The sequence below is a fragment of the Anomaloglossus baeobatrachus genome, chromosome 1, assembly GCF_048569485.1.
Source record: "Anomaloglossus baeobatrachus isolate aAnoBae1 chromosome 1, aAnoBae1.hap1, whole genome shotgun sequence".
NCBI classification, from domain to species: Eukaryota; Metazoa; Chordata; class Amphibia; order Anura; family Aromobatidae; genus Anomaloglossus; species Anomaloglossus baeobatrachus.
The window spans coordinates 65024771-65044731 of NC_134353.1; the positions used below are offsets into that span (position 1 = coordinate 65024771).

General features: G+C 50.0%; 1 protein-coding gene across 2 annotated transcripts in view; it reads left to right on the top strand.

The window, feature by feature from the left end:
* The window catches only part of FAM193A (family with sequence similarity 193 member A), a 239018-nt gene that overhangs the window by 78182 nt on the left and 140875 nt on the right, over positions 1-19961 (top strand). For both annotated transcript variants that reach the window (XM_075346817.1, XM_075346818.1), the window contains exons 6-8: positions 983-1205; positions 1316-1440; positions 17001-17148. In XM_075346817.1, coding sequence (XP_075202932.1) covers positions 983-1205; positions 1316-1440; positions 17001-17148 — 496 coding nt within the window. The remainder of the gene's footprint in view (positions 1-982; positions 1206-1315; positions 1441-17000; positions 17149-19961) is intronic.

Below are 19961 nucleotides of genomic sequence, written 5' to 3' on the forward strand. Positions count from 1 at the left end.
GACATACCGGTGCGATACCGGCTCTTCCCGCTGGCGTGATGCAGTGCCAGTCGGGGTAATAGCAAGGGTTAATAGCGGCACACAGCTGCTGCTAAATTCTAAGCTTGTGTGATGGTACAGGCGTCTATCAGATACCTGCATCACACAAACCTGTAAGTGACAGTAATAAGCATAGACACAGAAAAATCCTTTATTTGAAATAAAATACAAAACACTCCTCCTTCACCACTTTATTAACCCCCAAACACCCTGCAGTTCCGACGTAATCCACAGGAGAAGTCCCACGCCGCTTCAGCTCTGCTACATGTTAGAGCGAGCAGCCATAGAGCACGACCGCCCGCTCTGAGTGCAGCGTAGTACTGACCGCGATAAGCGATGACTGCATGGCAGACACTGTCACAGGCTGGGGGAGCGTCAACCAGGAACCAATCACAGCTGAGAGAACGGCCGGTGGGCGGGGAAAACACGGAAAGCTGTGTGACAGCACAGGAAGTGAAAGCGCGACCCGGAAGTAAGTGTGCCGCCATGACAGAGTCTGGTAAGTATGAAACGCTATTTATTTATTGTTTTTTTTTTTTTTTCTTCATTTTTTTATTAAATTCCGGTTCCGGATCGTGCAGCCGGAATCCCGGGCCCGGGAATAGTGCTGAAACCGCGCGGATCCGGACATTTACAGCACGAGCCCGCTCAGCCCTACTGTATACTTTTTTCACAATTGTGGTGCAGTAATTCTTACGCCAAAAAAACATGAAAAATACCCCCCCTCATTCACAAGTTTTGGTGTGTCCATCTTACAATTATTTGTTGCACCTCTCTCCATTAGGTGCACCCGTATATTGCCTTGCCTGGCATGTAACATTACCGGCATATTCCATAGCACTACATATCGCCTATAAACACTTTATTATTCCTTTTCCCCACAAGGAATGTAATTTGATTATTCCCTACAATCACACTTTGGCTTTTCCGGCCTCCTCTGCAGGTTGTGTGAACGGGACCCTTACCAGTTGTATCAACGCTTGGAGCAACAAGCGAGAGAATACGTCCTGGAGATGAAAGTCCGGCTACTCAAGCATTTGTCATTGGGCTTTAAGGTGACCCCAAACAAACCCCCCCAAGCTCACCAGTTCATCTCCCTCCTCCTAGAAGAGTACAGCGCCCTCTGTCAGGCGGCATGCACAATCGGCACCTTCCTCATCACTTTGGTAAGAACATGATGCGTCTCCGTGTTGTCAGCCCTGATCTCTGTCCTCCTCGTGGCAGGTGAGGGCTTTGTGCAGTTTTAATTTGCAGGTTTTTTTATGAATATTTTTAGGAAAATGAACATTTGAAGAAATTCCAGGTGACCTGGGAACTGCACAACAAGCATCTCTTCGAAAACTTGGTATTTTCAGAACCCTTACTCCAAAACAGCCTGCCAGCATTGGTCTCACAGTTAAGGTAATGGGGCTTCGATGCTGGAAAATAATAATCCTATTACTGTGTTTTCCGAAAAATAAGCCATAGCATGATTTTACAGGACGGCACGGTGGCTCAGTGGTTAGCACTGCAGTTTTGTGGTGGCTCAGTGGTTAGCACTGCGGTTTTGTGGTGGCTCAGTGGTTAGCACTGCAGTCTTGTGGTGGCTCAGTGGTTAGCACTGCAGTCTTGTGGTGGCTCAGTGGTTAGCACTGCAGTCTTGTGGTGGCTCAGTGGTTAGCACTGCAGTCTTGTGGTGGCTCAGTGGTTAGCACTGCAGTCTTGTGGTGGCTCAGTGGTTAGCACTGCAGTCTTGTGGTGGCCCAGAGGTTAGCACTGCAGCCTTGCAGCGTTGGGGTCCTGGGTTCAAATCCCACCAAGAGCAACATCTACAAGGAGTTTGTATGTTCTCCCCGTGTTTGCGTGGGTTTCCTCCCGAGTTCTCCAGTTTCCTCCCACGCTCCAAAAACATACAGATAGGGACTGTAGATTGTGAGCCCCAATGGGGACAGTGATGCCGATGTATGTAAAGCGCTGCGGAATTAATAGCGCTATATAAATGAATAAAATTATTATTAAATTAAATTATTTTTGGAGTTTGCTTGAAGCCCTAGTCCAAAAATAAGACCTAGATTGTCAGAGCCAGCATTGTGGGGAGTCAAACTGGGCAATTTCTTAAGGGCCCCCAGCATTTCTATTCAATGGTTAAGACTGATTGAGGTCCTTTTGGTGACATCATGCTCACATTAGTCTGAAGTCACCAAAGGTCTCAACTGCCCTAGTAAGCAGACAGGCTTGTATTCAGGATTGACGTTGGGGGGTAGGGAGATCAAACTGGGCAATTTCATAGCACTGGGACCCCCAGCGTTTCTGTCCAAAGGTTAAAGGGAACCTGTCGGGTGCAATATGCACCCAAGACATGAGCAGTTCTGGGTGTATATTGCTAATCCCTGCCTAACTGTCCCTGTATACACTAGCATAGATAAAGAAATAGAAAAAGCATTTATAAAGATTTTACCGTATGCTAATGAGCGCAGGGACTAGTCCCGAGGGCGTTGCTTCCCTTGCTAGTTGGCCCCATTAGCATGTTAGTACACTCCTGTGGGTGTGCTATCATGCTAATGAAGACGCAGCGTCATAGGATGATCTCGCTCACCTCACCGCTGGATTTCGGCTCAGTGCGCATGACCCTGGAGTTTGGGTCATTCGCACTACGAAGCCGGGTGTACGAGTCCTGGCTTCAAACTGAAATAGTGCGCATGACTCAAACTCCGGGGTCATGCGCACTGAGCCGAAATCTAGCGGTGAGGTGAGTGATCTCACTGCACATTCATTAGCATGTTAGCATGCCCACAGGGGCCCACAGGGGCGTACTAACATGCTAATGGAGCTGACTAGCCAGGGAAATTAACACCCAGGGGACTAGTCCCTGCACTCATTAGCATATGATAAAAGATCTTAAACAGATCTTTAGAATAAGTATTTCTATCTATGCTAGTGTATACAGGGACAGTTAGGCATGGATTAGTAATATGCACCCAGAACTGCTTGTGGTTCTGGGTGCATATTTGATTGGATTGGACCTGACAGATTCCCTTTTAAGGACTTTTTGGTGACCTAAGCCCTAGCCTATCCTTCGGAACAAAAATTATGACCCTGCTTTCTTTTCAGAGAAACACGGTACTTTTTCCTGATCGTAATTGTTGTGATTTACAGTTATGTAAAGGAACTGCGTTTAAGGGGGTTTTATAGCACAATGATATTCATTACCTATTCATAGGATAGATCATCAATATCGATTTAGTGGGGGATATGGCATCAGGCACCTTCATTTATCAGCAGCTATCAATTCTTGCAGCAGCTGGATGTACAGAGTGTAGGGACCAGAATAGTGACAAAAAATATACAAATCAGTGCAGAAGTATTTCCACCTTTTAATGTGTACAAATCTATTGAGAAGCTGAAAATTATTTTGACAGGAAACAAAAAAAAAAAGAAAATTAAAAATTAGTTGCTTAAGTGTGAACACCCTACATCGTCTGCCAAAATCATGTGGGGAAATGTGTTATGGTATGGTCTGAGGAACTTTTTGGCCATGATTCCAAAAGATATGTTTGGCACAAAGCAGACATTAAGCATCACTAGGAGAACACCATACCCACAGTGAAGCACGGTGGAGGTAGCATTATGCTTTGGGCTTTTTTTTCTGTTTTTTTTTTTTTTTTCCCCAGCAGCTGGAACTGTGGCTTTAGTCAAAGTAGAGTGAATTATGAACAATTCCAAAGATCAGTCAATTTTTGCAACAAAATCTTCAGACCTCTACTATAAAGATGAGGAGAAATGTCACCATTCGTCACAACGATGACATTAAGTGACCTCCAAATCAACAAAAGATTGCCTTCATCAGAAGAACATGAACATTTTGGAATATCCCAGCCAGAGCTCAGACCTGAATCCACATGACAATCTGTCAGTAGCCTGAAGAGGGCGCTGTGCACAAAATTATGTCCTTGCACAAAGAGTGAACAAAGATTGCCAATCCTGGATGTGCCATGCTGATACTCCTACCCAAAGAAATTTGAGTACTGTTGTTAATTAAAAGGAAACTTTAACATTAGATTTAAGGGTGTGCATATTAATGCAACCACGTTATCTTTAGCTTATTTTTTTTTTTTACACCTAAAAAAAGTATTTTTCAATTGAATTGTAAAGATTATGGGTAACATTAAAGGTGGAAAAAATTTTCAAATGTTTCCTGGTTTGATATATATAATATTTTTTTTTTTTAAAATATGCTAAAAATTTGGGTATGTAGACTTATATCTGCGGTGTTTGTACTTATTAATGTAGAATATAAAATCTCACACCTCTCCCCTATACCTTCTTCACATTGGCTGCAGCAGGAGCCTCCCCCTTCCTACAAGTCCGCAGTCTCCCAGCCAAAGAGGAAAAGGATCAGCAGAAGATTACAGGGAACTTGTCATTTAATTCATGCTATCCAAACCTTGGGCAGCATAAGTTTTTTGCGTTTTTGTTTTAAATGCTCCAGTGCATCATAAAAAATATACCGTATATACTTGTGGGTAAGCCGACTTTTGCAGCTCGTTTTTTTTTTTTTTATATGCTGAAAAAGCCCCCCTCGGCTTATACCAAAGTTCCCTCGGTGTCCTCTAACCTGCTTCTTGTAGATCACTGCCACATAGACCCCCTCCATGATCTCGGCCGGTACACGGGGCCACCCCTGCCATCAGCGCATTACTTCAGTTGAATAATTTGCAATGGCGCAAATCATTTAACCGAATTAAATTAAACACGGACGGCAGCTGTGGCCCCCTGACCCACCGGAGATCAAGGAGTCTACGTGCCTGCGGTCCGCAAGAAGAAGGTAAGAGAACACCGAGGGACTAGAGGACAGGTGAGATTTTTTTTTTTTTTTTTGTGTGTGTATGTGAACAATGGCATGATAGAGGGCAAGAAGGGGACCAGAATGAGGACATTGCTAAAGGATGGGGCATATTAATGCAGGACGCAAGGATGGAGCACATTAATACAGTAGACATGGATGGGGCACATTACTACAGGGGGCAAGGATGGGGCGCTTTACTACAGGGCGCAAGGATGGGGCGCATTACTACAGGGCGCAAGGATGGGACGCATTACTACAGGGCGCAAGGATGGGGCGCATTACTACAGGGCGCAAGGATGGGGCGCATTACTACAGGGCGCAAGGATGGGGCGCATTACTTCAGGGCGCAAGGATGGGGCGCATTACTTCAGGGCGCAAGGATGGGGCGCATTACTTCAGGGCGCAAGGATGGGGCGCATTACTTCAGGGCGCAAGGATGGGGCGCAATACTTCAGGGCGCAAGGATGGGGCGCATTACTACAGGGCGCAAGGATGGGGCGCATTACTACAGGGCGCAAGGATGGGGCGCATTACTACAGGGCGCAAGGATGGGGCGCATTACTTCAGGGCGCAAGGATGGGGCGCATTACTTCAGGGCGCAAGGATGGGGCGCATTACTTCAGGGCGCAAGGATGGGGCGCATTACTACAGGGCGCAAGGATGGGGCGCATTACTACAGGGCGCAAGGATGGGGCGCATTACTACAGGGCGCAAGGATGGGGCGCATTACTACAGGGCGCAAGGATGGGGCGCATTACTACAGGGCGCAAGGATGGGGCGCATTACTACAGGGCGCAAGGATGGGGCGCATTACTACAGGGCGCAAGGATGGGGCGCATTACTACAGGGCGCAAGGATGGGGCGCATTACTACAGGGCGCAAGGATGGGGCGCATTACTACAGGGCGCAAGGATGGGGCGCATTACTACAGGGCGCAAGGATGGGGCGCATTACTACAGGGCGCAAGGATGGGGCGCATTACTACAGGGCGCAAGGATGGGGCGCATTACTACAGGGCGCAAGGATGGGGCGCATTACTACAGGGCGCAAGGATGGGGCGCATTACTACAGGGCGCAAGGATGGGGCGCATTACTACAGGGCGCAAGGATGGGGCGCATTACTACAGGGCGCAAGGATGGGGCGCATTACTACAGGGCGCAAGGATGGGGCGCATTACTACAGGGCGCAAGGATGGGGCGCATTACTACAGGGCGCAAGGATGGGGCGCATTACTACAGGGCGCAAGGATGGGGCGCATTACTACAGGGCGCAAGGATGGGGCGCATTACTACAGGGCGCAAGGATGGGGCGCATTACTACAGGGCGCAAGGATGGGGCGCATTACTACAGGGCGCAAGGATGGGGCGCATTACTACAGGGCGCAAGGATGGGGCGCATTACTACAGGGCGCAAGGATGGGGCGCATTACTACAGGGCGCAAGGATGGGGCGCATTACTACAGGGCGCAAGGATGGGGCGCATTACTACAGGGCGCAAGGATGGGGCGCATTACTACAGGGCGCAAGGATGGGGCGCATTACTACAGGGCGCAAGGATGGGGCGCATTACTACAGGGCGCAAGGATGGGGCGCATTACTACAGGGCGCAAGGATGGGGCGCATTACTACAGGGCGCAAGGATGGGGCGCATTACTACAGGGCGCAAGGATGGGGCGCATTACTACAGGGCGCAAGGATGGGGCGCATTACTACAGGGCGCAAGGATGGGGCGCATTACTACAGGGCGCAAGGATGGGGCGCATTACTACAGGGCGCAAGGATGGGGCGCATTACTACAGGGCGCAAGGATGGGGCGCATTACTACAGGGCGCAAGGATGGGGCGCATTACTACAGGGCGCAAGGATGGGGCGCATTACTACAGGGCGCAAGGATGGGGCGCATTACTACAGGGCGCAAGGATGGGGCGCATTACTACAGGGCGCAAGGATGGGGCGCATTACTACAGGGCGCAAGGATGGGGCGCATTACTACAGGGCGCAAGGATGGGGCGCATTACTACAGGGCGCAAGGATGGGGCGCATTACTACAGGGCGCAAGGATGGGGCGCATTACTACAGGGCGCAAGGATGGGGCGCATTACTACAGGGCGCAAGGATGGGGCGCATTACTACAGGGCGCAAGGATGGGGCGCATTACTACAGGGCGCAAGGATGGGGCGCATTACTACAGGGCGCAAGGATGGGGCGCATTACTACAGGGCGCAAGGATGGGGCGCATTACTACAGGGCGCAAGGATGGGGCGCATTACTACAGGGCGCAAGGATGGGGCGCATTACTACAGGGCGCAAGGATGGGGCGCATTACTACAGGGCGCAAGGATGGGGCGCATTACTACAGGGCGCAAGGATGGGGCGCATTACTACAGGGCGCAAGGATGGGGCGCATTACTACAGGGCGCAAGGATGGGGCGCATTACTACAGGGCGCAAGGATGGGGCGCATTACTACAGGGCGCAAGGATGGGGCGCATTACTACAGGGCGCAAGGATGGGGCGCATTACTACAGGGCGCAAGGATGGGGCGCATTACTACAGGGCGCAAGGATGGGGCGCATTACTACAGGGCGCAAGGATGGGGCGCATTACTACAGGGCGCAAGGATGGGGCGCATTACTACAGGGCGCAAGGATGGGGCGCATTACTACAGGGCGCAAGGATGGGGCGCATTACTACAGGGCGCAAGGATGGGGCGCATTACTACAGGGCGCAAGGATGGGGCGCATTACTACAGGGCGCAAGGATGGGGCGCATTACTACAGGGCGCAAGGATGGGGCGCATTACTACAGGGCGCAAGGATGGGGCGCATTACTACAGGGCGCAAGGATGGGGCGCATTACTACAGGGCGCAAGGATGGGGCGCATTACTACAGGGCGCAAGGATGGGGCGCATTACTACAGGGCGCAAGGATGGGGCGCATTACTACAGGGCGCAAGGATGGGGCGCATTACTACAGGGCGCAAGGATGGGGCGCATTACTACAGGGCGCAAGGATGGGGCGCATTACTACAGGGCGCAAGGATGGGGCGCATTACTACAGGGCGCAAGGATGGGGCGCATTACTACAGGGCGCAAGGATGGGGCGCATTACTACAGGGCGCAAGGATGGGGCGCATTACTACAGGGCGCAAGGATGGGGCGCATTACTACAGGGCGCAAGGATGGGGCGCATTACTACAGGGCGCAAGGATGGGGCGCATTACTACAGGGCGCAAGGATGGGGCGCATTACTACAGGGCGCAAGGATGGGGCGCATTACTACAGGGCGCAAGGATGGGGCGCATTACTACAGGGCGCAAGGATGGGGCGCATTACTACAGGGCGCAAGGATGGGGCGCATTACTACAGGGCGCAAGGATGGGGCGCATTACTACAGGGCGCAAGGATGGGGCGCATTACTACAGGGCGCAAGGATGGGGCGCATTACTACAGGGCGCAAGGATGGGGCGCATTACTACAGGGCGCAAGGATGGGGCGCATTACTACAGGGCGCAAGGATGGGGCGCATTACTACAGGGCGCAAGGATGGGGCGCATTACTACAGGGCGCAAGGATGGGGCGCATTACTTCAGGGGACAAGGATGGGGCGCATTACTTCAGGGGACAAGGATGGGGCGCATTACTTCAGGGGACAAGGATGGGGCGCATTACTTCAGGGGACAAGGATGGGGCGCATTACTACAGGGCACATTACATTTTATTGGTATCTTTATTTTTCAAATTTACCAGTAGCTGCTGCATTTTCCACCCTAGGCTTCTCCTCGAATCAATAAGTTTCCCAGTTTTTTTGTGGTAAAATGAAGTGCCTCAGCTTGTATTCGGGTCAGCTTATACTCGAGTGTATACGGTAGTTAGATTCGGAGTCATGCTGCCTGGGACTTGGGCAGAATGAATCAGAGGACAAGTTCCCTGGTTTCACTAGGAATTCTACAAGACTGTTTATTTCAGGAACACGCGGAAAATCCTTAAATAGAATGTGCCGCCCAAATTTTATTTTATCATTTTTTTTTAATTTTTTTTTATGGGAAAAAAAATGTAACTGTAAAATAAAAAGAGATTTAAAAAGGTTAGATATTTTCCACTTTTAAACACTAGGGGGAGCAGCTGCTGAAATTAGCCCTGAAAACCTAGTGTACTGCTATGTCACATTACGACTGCAGCAAGAGCGGGTGGGATCGGGTCACATGCTCCCCACCCCTTCTGGGTGTCTGCAAAAAGGTAAGTCAGGATGAAGTTTACATGACAGTGTAGAGCCATTACTGGTGACTGCGAAGTAATACTGACACGTGGACAGTGCCACCGAGGAGGGCTGGCAGCGCAGATTCTGGTAGTTGGTGCTGCGCACCGTATTCCTGCTGTGGTCCTACATGAACTGTATCACGTGCTGGGATTACATACAGGGCTTAGTTTGGTATATAACACAGAATGGGATTAGATACCTGCACTGTATCACATGCATCAAGTGAGGCACACTGTATGGGATGAGATACAGGCCTCAGCGGCTCTTGTCACCGGATGAAATACAGAGCCATCGGACTGTGGCGCACGTGATGGGATGAGATGCACAGCTCTGCTCATTCAGTTTAATGCCTCATTCAGATGCCTGTAATGCAAGGAAGTCCGAATGAGGCTTTATGCTGAATTTTGATGCGCTTTTCAGAAGCAGCCATTAATCCTCATTCAAATGTCTGAATGAGCAGAGTCGAGTCTGTGTTCAGAGCACAGCAGAGTGGTGGTTACACTGCTATGCTCTGAATACTGAGATTAAAGAATGTAGCCTGGAACTCCAATGGTGTGAACAAGGTGCAAAACTCAAAAACACACAATAAGGTAGAGAGTTGCACACTAATCACAATGTATGAGGAAATAATGAAAAGCAGCACTGCTATGGGAATACTAGAATGAAAAATACAATGGACTATCTGAAAAATTGAAAAAACTTGAAAATGGCATATGCATAACTGCTGTGAATAATAGGAATTAGAGATGAGCGAGTATGCTTGTTACTACTCGGTACTCGCACGAGTATCACTGTACTCGGGCTACTCGGCGGGGACCGAGTAATCTCGCGATACTCGTGCTGTACTCGTGGTCTTCATGTTGGCGCTCTTTTTAGAGCCAGCCCTTATGCAGGGATTGGCTGGCAGACCAATGCAATGCCACAGCCCTGTTGTGGAATTGCAGTGATTGGCCGGCACTCACAGAATGACCGTGCCTTTAGCCCGACACTTCCCCGCTCGGCTACGGCCCCTCCCGCACTCCACTCCGCGTGTATATTTATATGCACGCTTACACACACACGTACGTTTTTTTATTTAATTTACAGTTTTATGGTTTCTACATGCTGCCGGTGGTCATTTCACAAAAATACTCGGGTCTCCCATAGGATAACATTGGGCTCGGTGCTCGGGCCGAGTACACGAGTATCTTGGGAGGCTCGGCCCGAGCCTCGAGCACCCGAGCTTTTTAGTACTCGCTCATCACTAATAGGAATATAAGAGATGTTTAACCATTGTATTGATCAATGTGAAAGAGCCCCAAAACAAAAAATAAATATTACCTTGGCGTGGTGTTTGGGCTTTTAAATTGATGAATACAATGACTAAACCTCTCTTGTATTTTTTAATTTTAGCCATTGTATTCATCAATGTAAAACAGCCCTAAAACCACGCCAAGGTAATCTCTATTTTTTTTGTCGCTCCATTGGGAGACCCAGACAATTGGGTGTATAGCTTCTGCCTCCGGAGGCCACACAAAGTATTACACTTTTAAAAAAGTGTAACCCCTCCCCTCTGCCTATACACCCTCCCGTGGATCACGGGCTCCTCAGTTTTATGCTTTGTGTGGAAGGAACAACAGGGAATCTGGAGGACACCAGCGGTTGGTAAGCCACACCGGTCACCCGGTGCTGGTTCCCCTAGGGTGCCGTGATATATATATATATATATATCTACATATATATATTCGGAACGGCTGTTTAACCCTTTCCCATATACCCTCAGTGGTCGCTCTCCTAAGGGACACTTATTGCTTGCAGCATGTCGTCCACAAGGAGCAAAGCCCTTAAGACACAGGTTTTTTTCGCAGCCTGTACCTCTTGTGGGGCTATGTTGCCTGCGGGATCCACCTACCCTCACTGTGATCAATGCTCGACTCCTGCCACGCTTGCTCAGCCGGAGCCCGGGGCACTTGTGGGCCCCTCGGCGCAGTCCCAGACCGGCTAAGCGGCCTCGCTGGGACTCTTCCCCGGCCTCCTCACGCTGCTCTGGATCTCAGCTGGAGGACTCTCAGGATGACGAGGCGGACGTGGGAGCTCAGGGCTCTGACCCTGACTTCGCCCTCAACCTTGATACCCCTGAGGGGGACGCCTTAGTAAATGATCTTATTTCGTCCATCAACCAGGTGTTGGATCTCTCTCCCCCGCCTCCACCGGTAGAGGAGTCGGCTTCTCAGCAGGAGAAACACCAATTTCGATTCCCCAAACGTACGCGCAATACGTTCTTTGATCACTCTAACTTCAGGGACGCTGTCCAGAAGCCCAGAGCGGTCCAGGACAAGCGTTTTGCTAAAAGGCACACTGACACGCGTTATCCCTTTTCACCTGAGGTCGTTAAGGGCTGGGCGCACTCACCCAAGGTGGATCCGCCAGTCTCTAGATTGGCTGCTAGGTCCGTTGTGTCTGTTGCCGATGGCTCATCCCTGAAGGATGCCACTGACAGACAGACAGAGCTCTTGGTGAAGTCTATTTATGAGGCCACGGGCGCGTCTTTTGCCCCGGCCTTTGCGGCTGTGTGGGCTCTCCAAGCAATCTCGGCATGTCTGACTGAGATTAATGCTGTCACGCGGAATTCTGCTCCGCATGTTTCAGCCTTGACCTCTCAGGCATCAGCATTTTCGTCCTACGCCATGAACGCCGTCCTGGACTCCGCTAGCCGTACGGCTGTAGCATCCGCTAACTCCGTGGCAGTCCGCAGGGCCATGTGGCTGCGCGAAAGGAAAGCAGACTCTGCTTCCAAAAGGTTCTTAACTGGTTTGCCTTTTTCTGGCGAATGTTTGTTTGGCGAACGGTTGGATGAGATTATTAAGGAATCCTCGGGAAAGGACTCCTCCTTACCCCAGTCCAAACCTAAGAGACCTCAGCAGAGAAAAATCCAATCGAGGTTTCGGTCCTTTCGTCCCTCCGCCAAGCCCCAATCCTCTTCGTCCAACCGGCCGGAGAAAGGCCAGAGGAACTCCTATGGGTGGCGGTCCAAGTCACGCCCCCAAAAGGCCGCAGGAGGCACTGCCTTCAAGACGGCCTCCTCATGACTCTCGGCCTCATCTAACCAGATCCTCGGTCGGTGGCAGGCTCTCCCGCTTTGGCGACGCCTGGTGGCCACAAGTTCAAGACCGATGGGTGAGAGACATTGTCTCATGGTTACAGGATAGAGTTCAGCTCTCGACCTACGGCTCGTTTTTTCAGAACCTCCCCACCCCCCGCACAGGCAGATGCACTGTTTCAGGCGGTGGACGCTCTAAAGATGGAAGGAGTTGTGATTCCCGTTCCCCTTCAGGAACGTGGTCGCGGATTTTACTCCAACTTATTCGTGGTGCCAAAAAAGGACGGGTCTTTCCGTCCCGTTCTGGACCTCAAGCTGCTCAACAGACATGTGAGAACCAGACAGTTTCGGATGGAATCTCTCCGCTCGGTCATCGCCTCGATGTCACAAGGAAACTTCCTAGCATCGATCGACATCAAGGATGCTTATCTCCATGTGCCGATCGCACCCGAACACCAACGTTTCCTGCGTTTCGCCATCGGGGACGAACACCTCCAGTTCGTCGCATTGCCCTTCGGCCTGGCGACAGCCCCACGGGTCTTCACCAAAGTCATGGCATCCGTCGTGGCGGTCCTGCACTCTCGGGGCCACTCGGTAATCCCATACTTGGACGATCTCCTAGTCAGGGCCCCTTCTCGGGTGGCGTGTCAACGAAGTCTTACCGTCACTCTGGCGACTCTCCAGCAGTTCGGGTGGATCATCAATTTCCCGAAATCAAAGTTGACGCCGACCCAATCACTGACTTACCTCGGGATTGAGTTTCATACCCTTCCAGCGTTAGTCAAGCTACCGCGGGACAAACAGCTTTCTCTGCAGGCGGGGGTGCAGTCACATCTTCGGAGTCAGTCACACCCCTTAAGGCGCCTCATGCACTTCCTGGGGAAGATGGTTGCAGCTATGGAGGCAGTGCCGTTCGCGCAATTCAATCTACGGCCACTCCAATGGGACATTCTTCGCAAATGGGACAAGAGTTCGGCTTCCCTCGACAAGAACATCTTTCACTTGCAACCAAAACATCACTTCAGTGGTGGCTCCTACCCACATCTCTGTCTCGGGGAAAATCCTTCCTCCCCCCAACCTGGGCCGTGGTCACCACGGACGCGAGCCTGCCAGGTTGGGGAGCGGTTTTTCTCCACCACAGGGCTCAAGGAACCTGGACTCCAATAGAATCGTCCCTTCAGATCAATGTTCTGGAGATAAGGGCAGTATATCTAGCCCTATTGGCTTTCCATCGGTGGCTGGAGGGCAGGCAGATCCGAATCCAGTCGGACAACGCCACTGCCGTCGCCTACATCAACCACCAAGGCGGCACTCGCAGTCGTCAAGCCTTCCAGGAAGTCGAGCGGATTCTGCAGTGGGTGGAAGTCACAGGCTCCACCATCTCCGCAGTTCACATCCCGGGCGTGGAAAACTGGGAAGCAGATTTTCTCAGTCGTCAGGGCATGGACGCGGGGGAATGGTCTCTTCACCCAGACGTGTTTCGAGAGATCTGTCGCCGCTGGGGAACGCCGGACGTCGATCTCATGGCATCGAGACACAACAACAAGGTCCCGGCCTTCATGGCACGGTCTCAGGATCACAGAGCTCTGGCAGCGGACGCTCTGGTCCAGGATTGGTCGCAGTTTCGACTGCCATATGTGTTTCCCCCTCTGGCAATGCTGCCCAGAGTACTACGCAAGATCCGGTCCGACTGCCGTCGCGCCATTCTCGTCGCTCCAGACTGGCCGAGGCGGTCGTGGTATCCGGATCTGTGGCATCTCACGGTGGGTCAACCGTGGGTGCTTCCAGACCGTCCAGACTTGCTGTCACAAGGGCCGTTTTTCCATCTGAATTCTGTGGCCCTCAACCTGACTGTGTGGCCATTGAGTCCTGGCTCCTAGCGTCTTCAGGGTTATCTCAGGATGTCATTGCCACCATGAGACAAGCCAGGAAGTCAACGTCCGCCAAAATCTATTACAGGTCTTGGCAACTTTTTTTATCCTGGTGCTCTGATAACGGTTTGTCTCCATGGCCGTTTGCTTTACCCACATTTCTTTCATTCCTACAATCTGGAATGGACAAGGGTTTGTCCCTCGGCTCTCTCAAGGGCCAAGTGTCGGTGCTCTCCGTGTTTTTTCAAAAGCGTCTAGCCAGGCTTCCGCAGGTCCGCACGTTCCTGCAGGGGGTTTGCCACATGGTCCCACCTTACAAACGTCCGTTGGATCCTTGGGATCTTAACAGGGTTCTGACGGCTCTTCAAAAGCCGCCTTTTGAGCCGCTGTGGGATGTTTCTCTTTCCCGTCTTTCTCAGAAGGTGGCCTTCCTGGTGGCGGTCACATCACTTCGGAGAGTGTCTGAGCTTGCAGCGCTGTCATGCAAAGCCCCCTTCCTGGTTTTTCACCAGGATAAGGTGGTTCTGCGTCCGGTCCCGGAATTTCTTCCTAAGGTGGTATCCCCCTTTCATCTAAATCAGGATATCTCCTTGCCTTCCTTTTGCCCTAATCCAATTCACCAGTGTGAAAAGGATTTGCACTCTTTGGATCTAGTGAGAGCACTCCGGTTCTACGTGTCTCGCACGGCGCCCCTGCGCCGTTCAGACGCGCTCTTTGTCCTTGTCGCTGGCCAGCGTAAGGGCTCTCAGGCCTCCAAGTCAACCTTGGCTCGGTGGATCAAGGAACCGATTCTCGAGGCCTACCGTTCTTCTGGGCTTCCACTTCCTTCAGGGTTGAAAGCCCATTCTACCAGAGCCGTAGGTGCGTCCTGGGCTTTGCGGCACCGGGCGACGGCTCAGCAGGTGTGTCAGGCAGCTTTGTGGTCTAGTCTGCACACTTTCACGAAGCACTATCAAGTGCATGCCTATGCTTCGGCAGACGCCAGTCTAGGTAGGCGAGTCCTCCAGGCGGCGGTTGCCCACCTGTAAGAGGGGGCCGTTTTTCGGCTCCTTTTATTGAGGTATTCTTTTACCCACCCAGGGACTGCTCTTGGACGTCCCAATTGTCTGGGTCTCCCAATGGAGCGACAAAGAAAAAGGGAATTTTGTTTACTTACCGTAAATTCCTTTTCTTCTAGCTCCTATTGGGAGACCCAGCACCCGCCCCTGTGAGTTCGGGCTGGTTGTTCTTTTGTGTACACATGTTGTTGATGTTGATTTGTTCTTATGGTTCATGGTCTTCAGTTCTCTGAACATCCTTCGGATTGAATTTACCCTAGACCAATTTATAAGTTTTCTCCTTCCTCCTTTTGCACCAAAACTGAGGAGCCCGTGATCCACGGGAGGGTGTATAGGCAGAGGGGAGGGGTTACACTTTTTAAAGTGTAATACTTTGTGTGGCCTCCGGAGGCAGAAGCTATACACCCAATTGTCTGGGACTCCCAATAGGAGCTAGAAGAAAAGGAATTTACGGTAAGTAAACAAAATTCCCTTTTTTTGTTTTGGGGCTCTTTCACATTAATCAATAATACAATGTGAAAGAGCCCCAAAACAAAAAATAGATATTTCCTTGGCATGGTGTTTGGGCTCTTTTACATTCATGAATACGTTGGCTAAAACTAAAAAAATACAAGAGAGGTTTAGCTATTGTATTCATCAATGTAAAAGAGCCCAAAAACCATGCCAAGGTAATATCTATTTTTTGTTTTGGGGCTCTTTCACATTGTATTATTGATCAATGTGAAAGAGCCCCAAAACAAAAAATAGAGATTACCTTGGTGTGGTGTTAGGGCTCTTTTACATTGATGAATACAATGGCTAATATTGAAAAATACAAGAGAGGTTTAGTCATTGTATTCATCAATGTAAAAGAGCCCAAACACCACGCCAAGGTAATATCTATTTTTTGTTTTGGGGCTCTTTCACATTGATCAATAAAATGGCTAAACATCTCTTATATTCCTATTATTCACAGCAGTTGTGCATATTCCATTTTCAAGTCTTTTCAATTTTTCAGATAGTTTATTGTATTTTTCATTCTAGTATTCCCATAGCAGTGCTGCTTTTCATTATTTCCCCATATATTATGACTAGTGTGCAACTCTTTACCTTATTGTACTGAACACTGCGATGACATGGATAGTGAGTGCAGGGTGGTAGCCCGGCCTACTAAGCACAGGCTGCTGAGCTCCTTGCACCTCTGGAAGAAGCTGCTGTTGCAGCACTGCTCTCATCGTTCAGAGCAGTCCTGCATCGGTTACTTTTTCCAGTAGCCTGATATGAGTAGTTTAATACCATGCTGCTGCCCTGTGCTCACAGCCATGTCTCCGGAACTCCTGAAACTGCTGCAGCCCATCGTGTACAGGTTGACTCTACCCCACTTGCCGCTCCTGTCAACGCTTGCCACAGAACACTGAGGGGAAATTTATAGTTCGGCGTACAGCTCCGGACTACAATAAAATGGTGCCAAACGTCTCCCACAGCTGTGCACTGGGCAGCCCAGGGAGCGTGCCGGGGTCACAGGTGGAGGCAGCCATGCAGGAGATGGGGTTGTACCCCACTTGACGTCTGTATTTGCAGTGTGTGTCCTGCTCAGACACTGACACACCAACAAATAAAAACGGCAGCCCCCAGCGGCTGCAGAATAGACTTGGTAACTAGATTGCACAGTATAGACTACCGCTTTGCTCTTGAATTCAGTCTATGGCACAAGATGGAAACCCAGTCATTAGTATTCCCCCCCCCCCCCATGCTCCGCTCCTATAGTGCTTGGTTTTAAATGGCTTGCTTCAATACTGGCGCTTGCAGGTTGGGTAATATCATCGAGCGGCATTCTTGCAAAATGACTTGATCTCAGTTACTCACTTGGATGCGTGTTTTGTGCCCCAGGCTTGGAACAGCGTCGCACGACTCGTACAGCGAGGACATGTACACAACCTTACTACAAAGGTACCTCCAGCTGGAACAAGAGATGGCTCAGATTGCAGAAGAATGGCTGGAGTGTCAGAAAAGGATTGACAACTATGTAGATGAGCAGGTAAACAAGAGCCGGAATATTTACTTCTCTGATGGGACAACCACACGTTTGTTACGCATGCTCACATGTTGTGCTTCTCATTGCCATCCATAGTTTCTGCCGTGTCTACATGTACAGTTTTTCAGGTGGAGAGCATACAGACTAGCCAGGATATATCTGAAATATGTCTAGGTTTAGGACTTCCACCTTTTGGCTTGGTGAAACCCTCTGAATGTTTTAGTGGATTCTTTGCCAATGTTTATGCAAGTGTGTTACACTGTAGGCCTTTAGCTTTGGTGTTTTTCAAACCTTTACAGGTTGTATGTGATTAGAAAGATACTTCTGCTTTCTCTATCGTTTTATTGGGGGTCATAGGAGGCCATGAGTGTATGCTGCTGCCACTAGGAGCCTGACACCATTCAGAAACAGTTCTCCTCCCAAGTATACACCTACCAGCTGGCATGTAGATGATCAGTTTTAGCTACTTGTCGGTAGGACGTGCTTTTATTAATCCTTTCCTTTTTTTTTCTTTTAGATTCAGCTTGTGGTTGGGCAACAGAGTGGAGTTGTGTCCTCTCATCCCACCTAGAGACCGAGAGCGCAGTGTAGGGTTGCGTCGCTACTGTACCCTCTCTGGTCTGTCCGGCAGGACTCTAACACGTCAAGTGTTTGGAGCTCCATGGTTTCTCAACTGACATTGCAGACCACGCAAGAGATCCAAGAAGATGGCTCATACTATTTCGTCCTACAAATCTCCTTAAAGAATTTAAAGCGACTTCCTCAGATTTTCGCCAGGGAATGGGAACATCCAAAAAAACGTTTCTAAAGACGTACAAGTGTCCTATACCCATATACCAAATTGGTATACATCCTATACCCATTTGTGGGTGATCTTTTTCAAAGATGGGCAGAGTCTCCCTTACTGGATCCACCGGTTTCCTGGCTGTATACCAACACTATCATACCTCTCTCTGATGCTGGGTCTCACTCAAGGATCCCTTCGACAGGCACACTGAGACTTTGGCAAAGTCTGCCTTCGAGGCCATGAGATTAGCCCTCTGCCTTTCCTTCGCGTCCATATGGGTTTTCTAGGCGGGTTCCGCCTGGGCTTATCGCCTATGTCAGTGTATCCTGTCGGGTGCTCCCACCTTCAAAATGGCGCACAAATTGCCCACACAAGAAAGTATCTTTTAACGGCTTCACTGGATTCTTTCGCAATATTGTCACTATCCGCAGTGTCTTGGGTTTCGAGGCATGGAATGTGCACTCTGCATCCAGGAAGCCTCTCACCAGTCTCCCTTTCCAGGGCTCCTACTTCTTCGGAGAGAAACTGGACGAGATCTCAGATGCCACCGTGGGTAAAAGTACTTTTCTCCCACAACAGATGCCAAAACGGCCACCTCCCATGAGATGCTCTTTTCCTTTTCATTCCTTTTTGCCAATTCTCAGTGGGGAAACAACGATTGCCAGGCAAGTCTCCGAACTGCTTAGGAAATAAAACCCTCCTTCAAGCCTGTTTCCTCCTGGCATCCTTGTCGTTTATCAGAGCAAGCCTTGCAGACCCAACAGATTTTCAGCATGACTTGATGCCCCCAAATCCTCTCAAGGTGGGTGGTCGTCTCCTTCTATACAGAGATGAGTGGCTTTCCATAGTCGATGCTTTTGTTTTGTTTTGTTTTCTATGGTTACAAAATAATTTTTCACCCTCTCACTCTTCCTTTTTTGAATTTTGCCCCCCAAAAAGATTCCTTGCTCAGCCTTGGTTTTTTCAAGGTCATTGATTTACTCCTCAGGTTTAGTGTCATCATTCCTGTTCCCGTTTCTCAAGTTTCTATTCAAACCTATTTGTGGTCCTAAAGAAGGATGGATCTTTCTGTCCCATCTTGGACCTCAAGTTACAGAACAGGCGTGTCCTGCTCCGACACTTCAGGATGGTGTCGCTCTATTTTGTGGTGGCCTCAATGGAGACCGGAGAGTTCCTATGTTCAATGGACAGCCTAACTGGGGGAGCCCAATGTTCGCCGAAGGTCACTGACTGACCCTGCTCCTGCAATTGTGTGTCCGTGTTGTGCACCCGATGGGAGGTGCGACACTTACAACAATGTCCAGTGTTCTTCTCTGATTCCGATCCTCGTCGCTGACATGGAGGGTGACACAATCACTCACAAGTCCTTTTTATGAACAACTCATGAACTGACTTTGTGGTATACTAGGTTTCTCTTACTTCGGACAGACAGGCTTTCTCGTGCCGCGCAGCTAACTCAGGGGTAACTGTGTACCCTTGCTCTTGGCGCTTGTTTTTCAAATACCGGCTCCAGCCTCCCCCTAATATTTTTTCCTGGCGGCTAGCATGCCTTACTCAGACCCTCAGGCGAAGTATTAGCCCCTGGCCGGTTTAAGGTACTGTCGGGAGTCTCCCTACCACCGGGCTCCGGAGATCCACTAGCCACCTGCAGAGGGAGATCTTGGCACTAGGGAGAATACATCCCGTCCTCTCAGTAGGACATCTGCAGCTTCACTCACTAACTTCTCCCTGTCTCCTCTTGCTCAACTAATTGCTCCACCTGCCTTAGCTTCTTCTCCCTGTCAACCACTGAGCTGTCTGCACCTGTTCTACACTAATTTAAGCAACTTGCTAACTACTCCCATCATCCACTCCAGCACGTTTGTTTCCCTAGTTGCCTACAATTAACAGCTTATCTAGAATCCTTACCTAGTGATTACTAACTGCAGTTCTATCCTATTAATACTCTATCTTACCTATTAGTCCTTATCGCTAATGCTCCTGTCTGACACTGCACAAGGGCCCAATCCCTATTTACATTACGCATTGT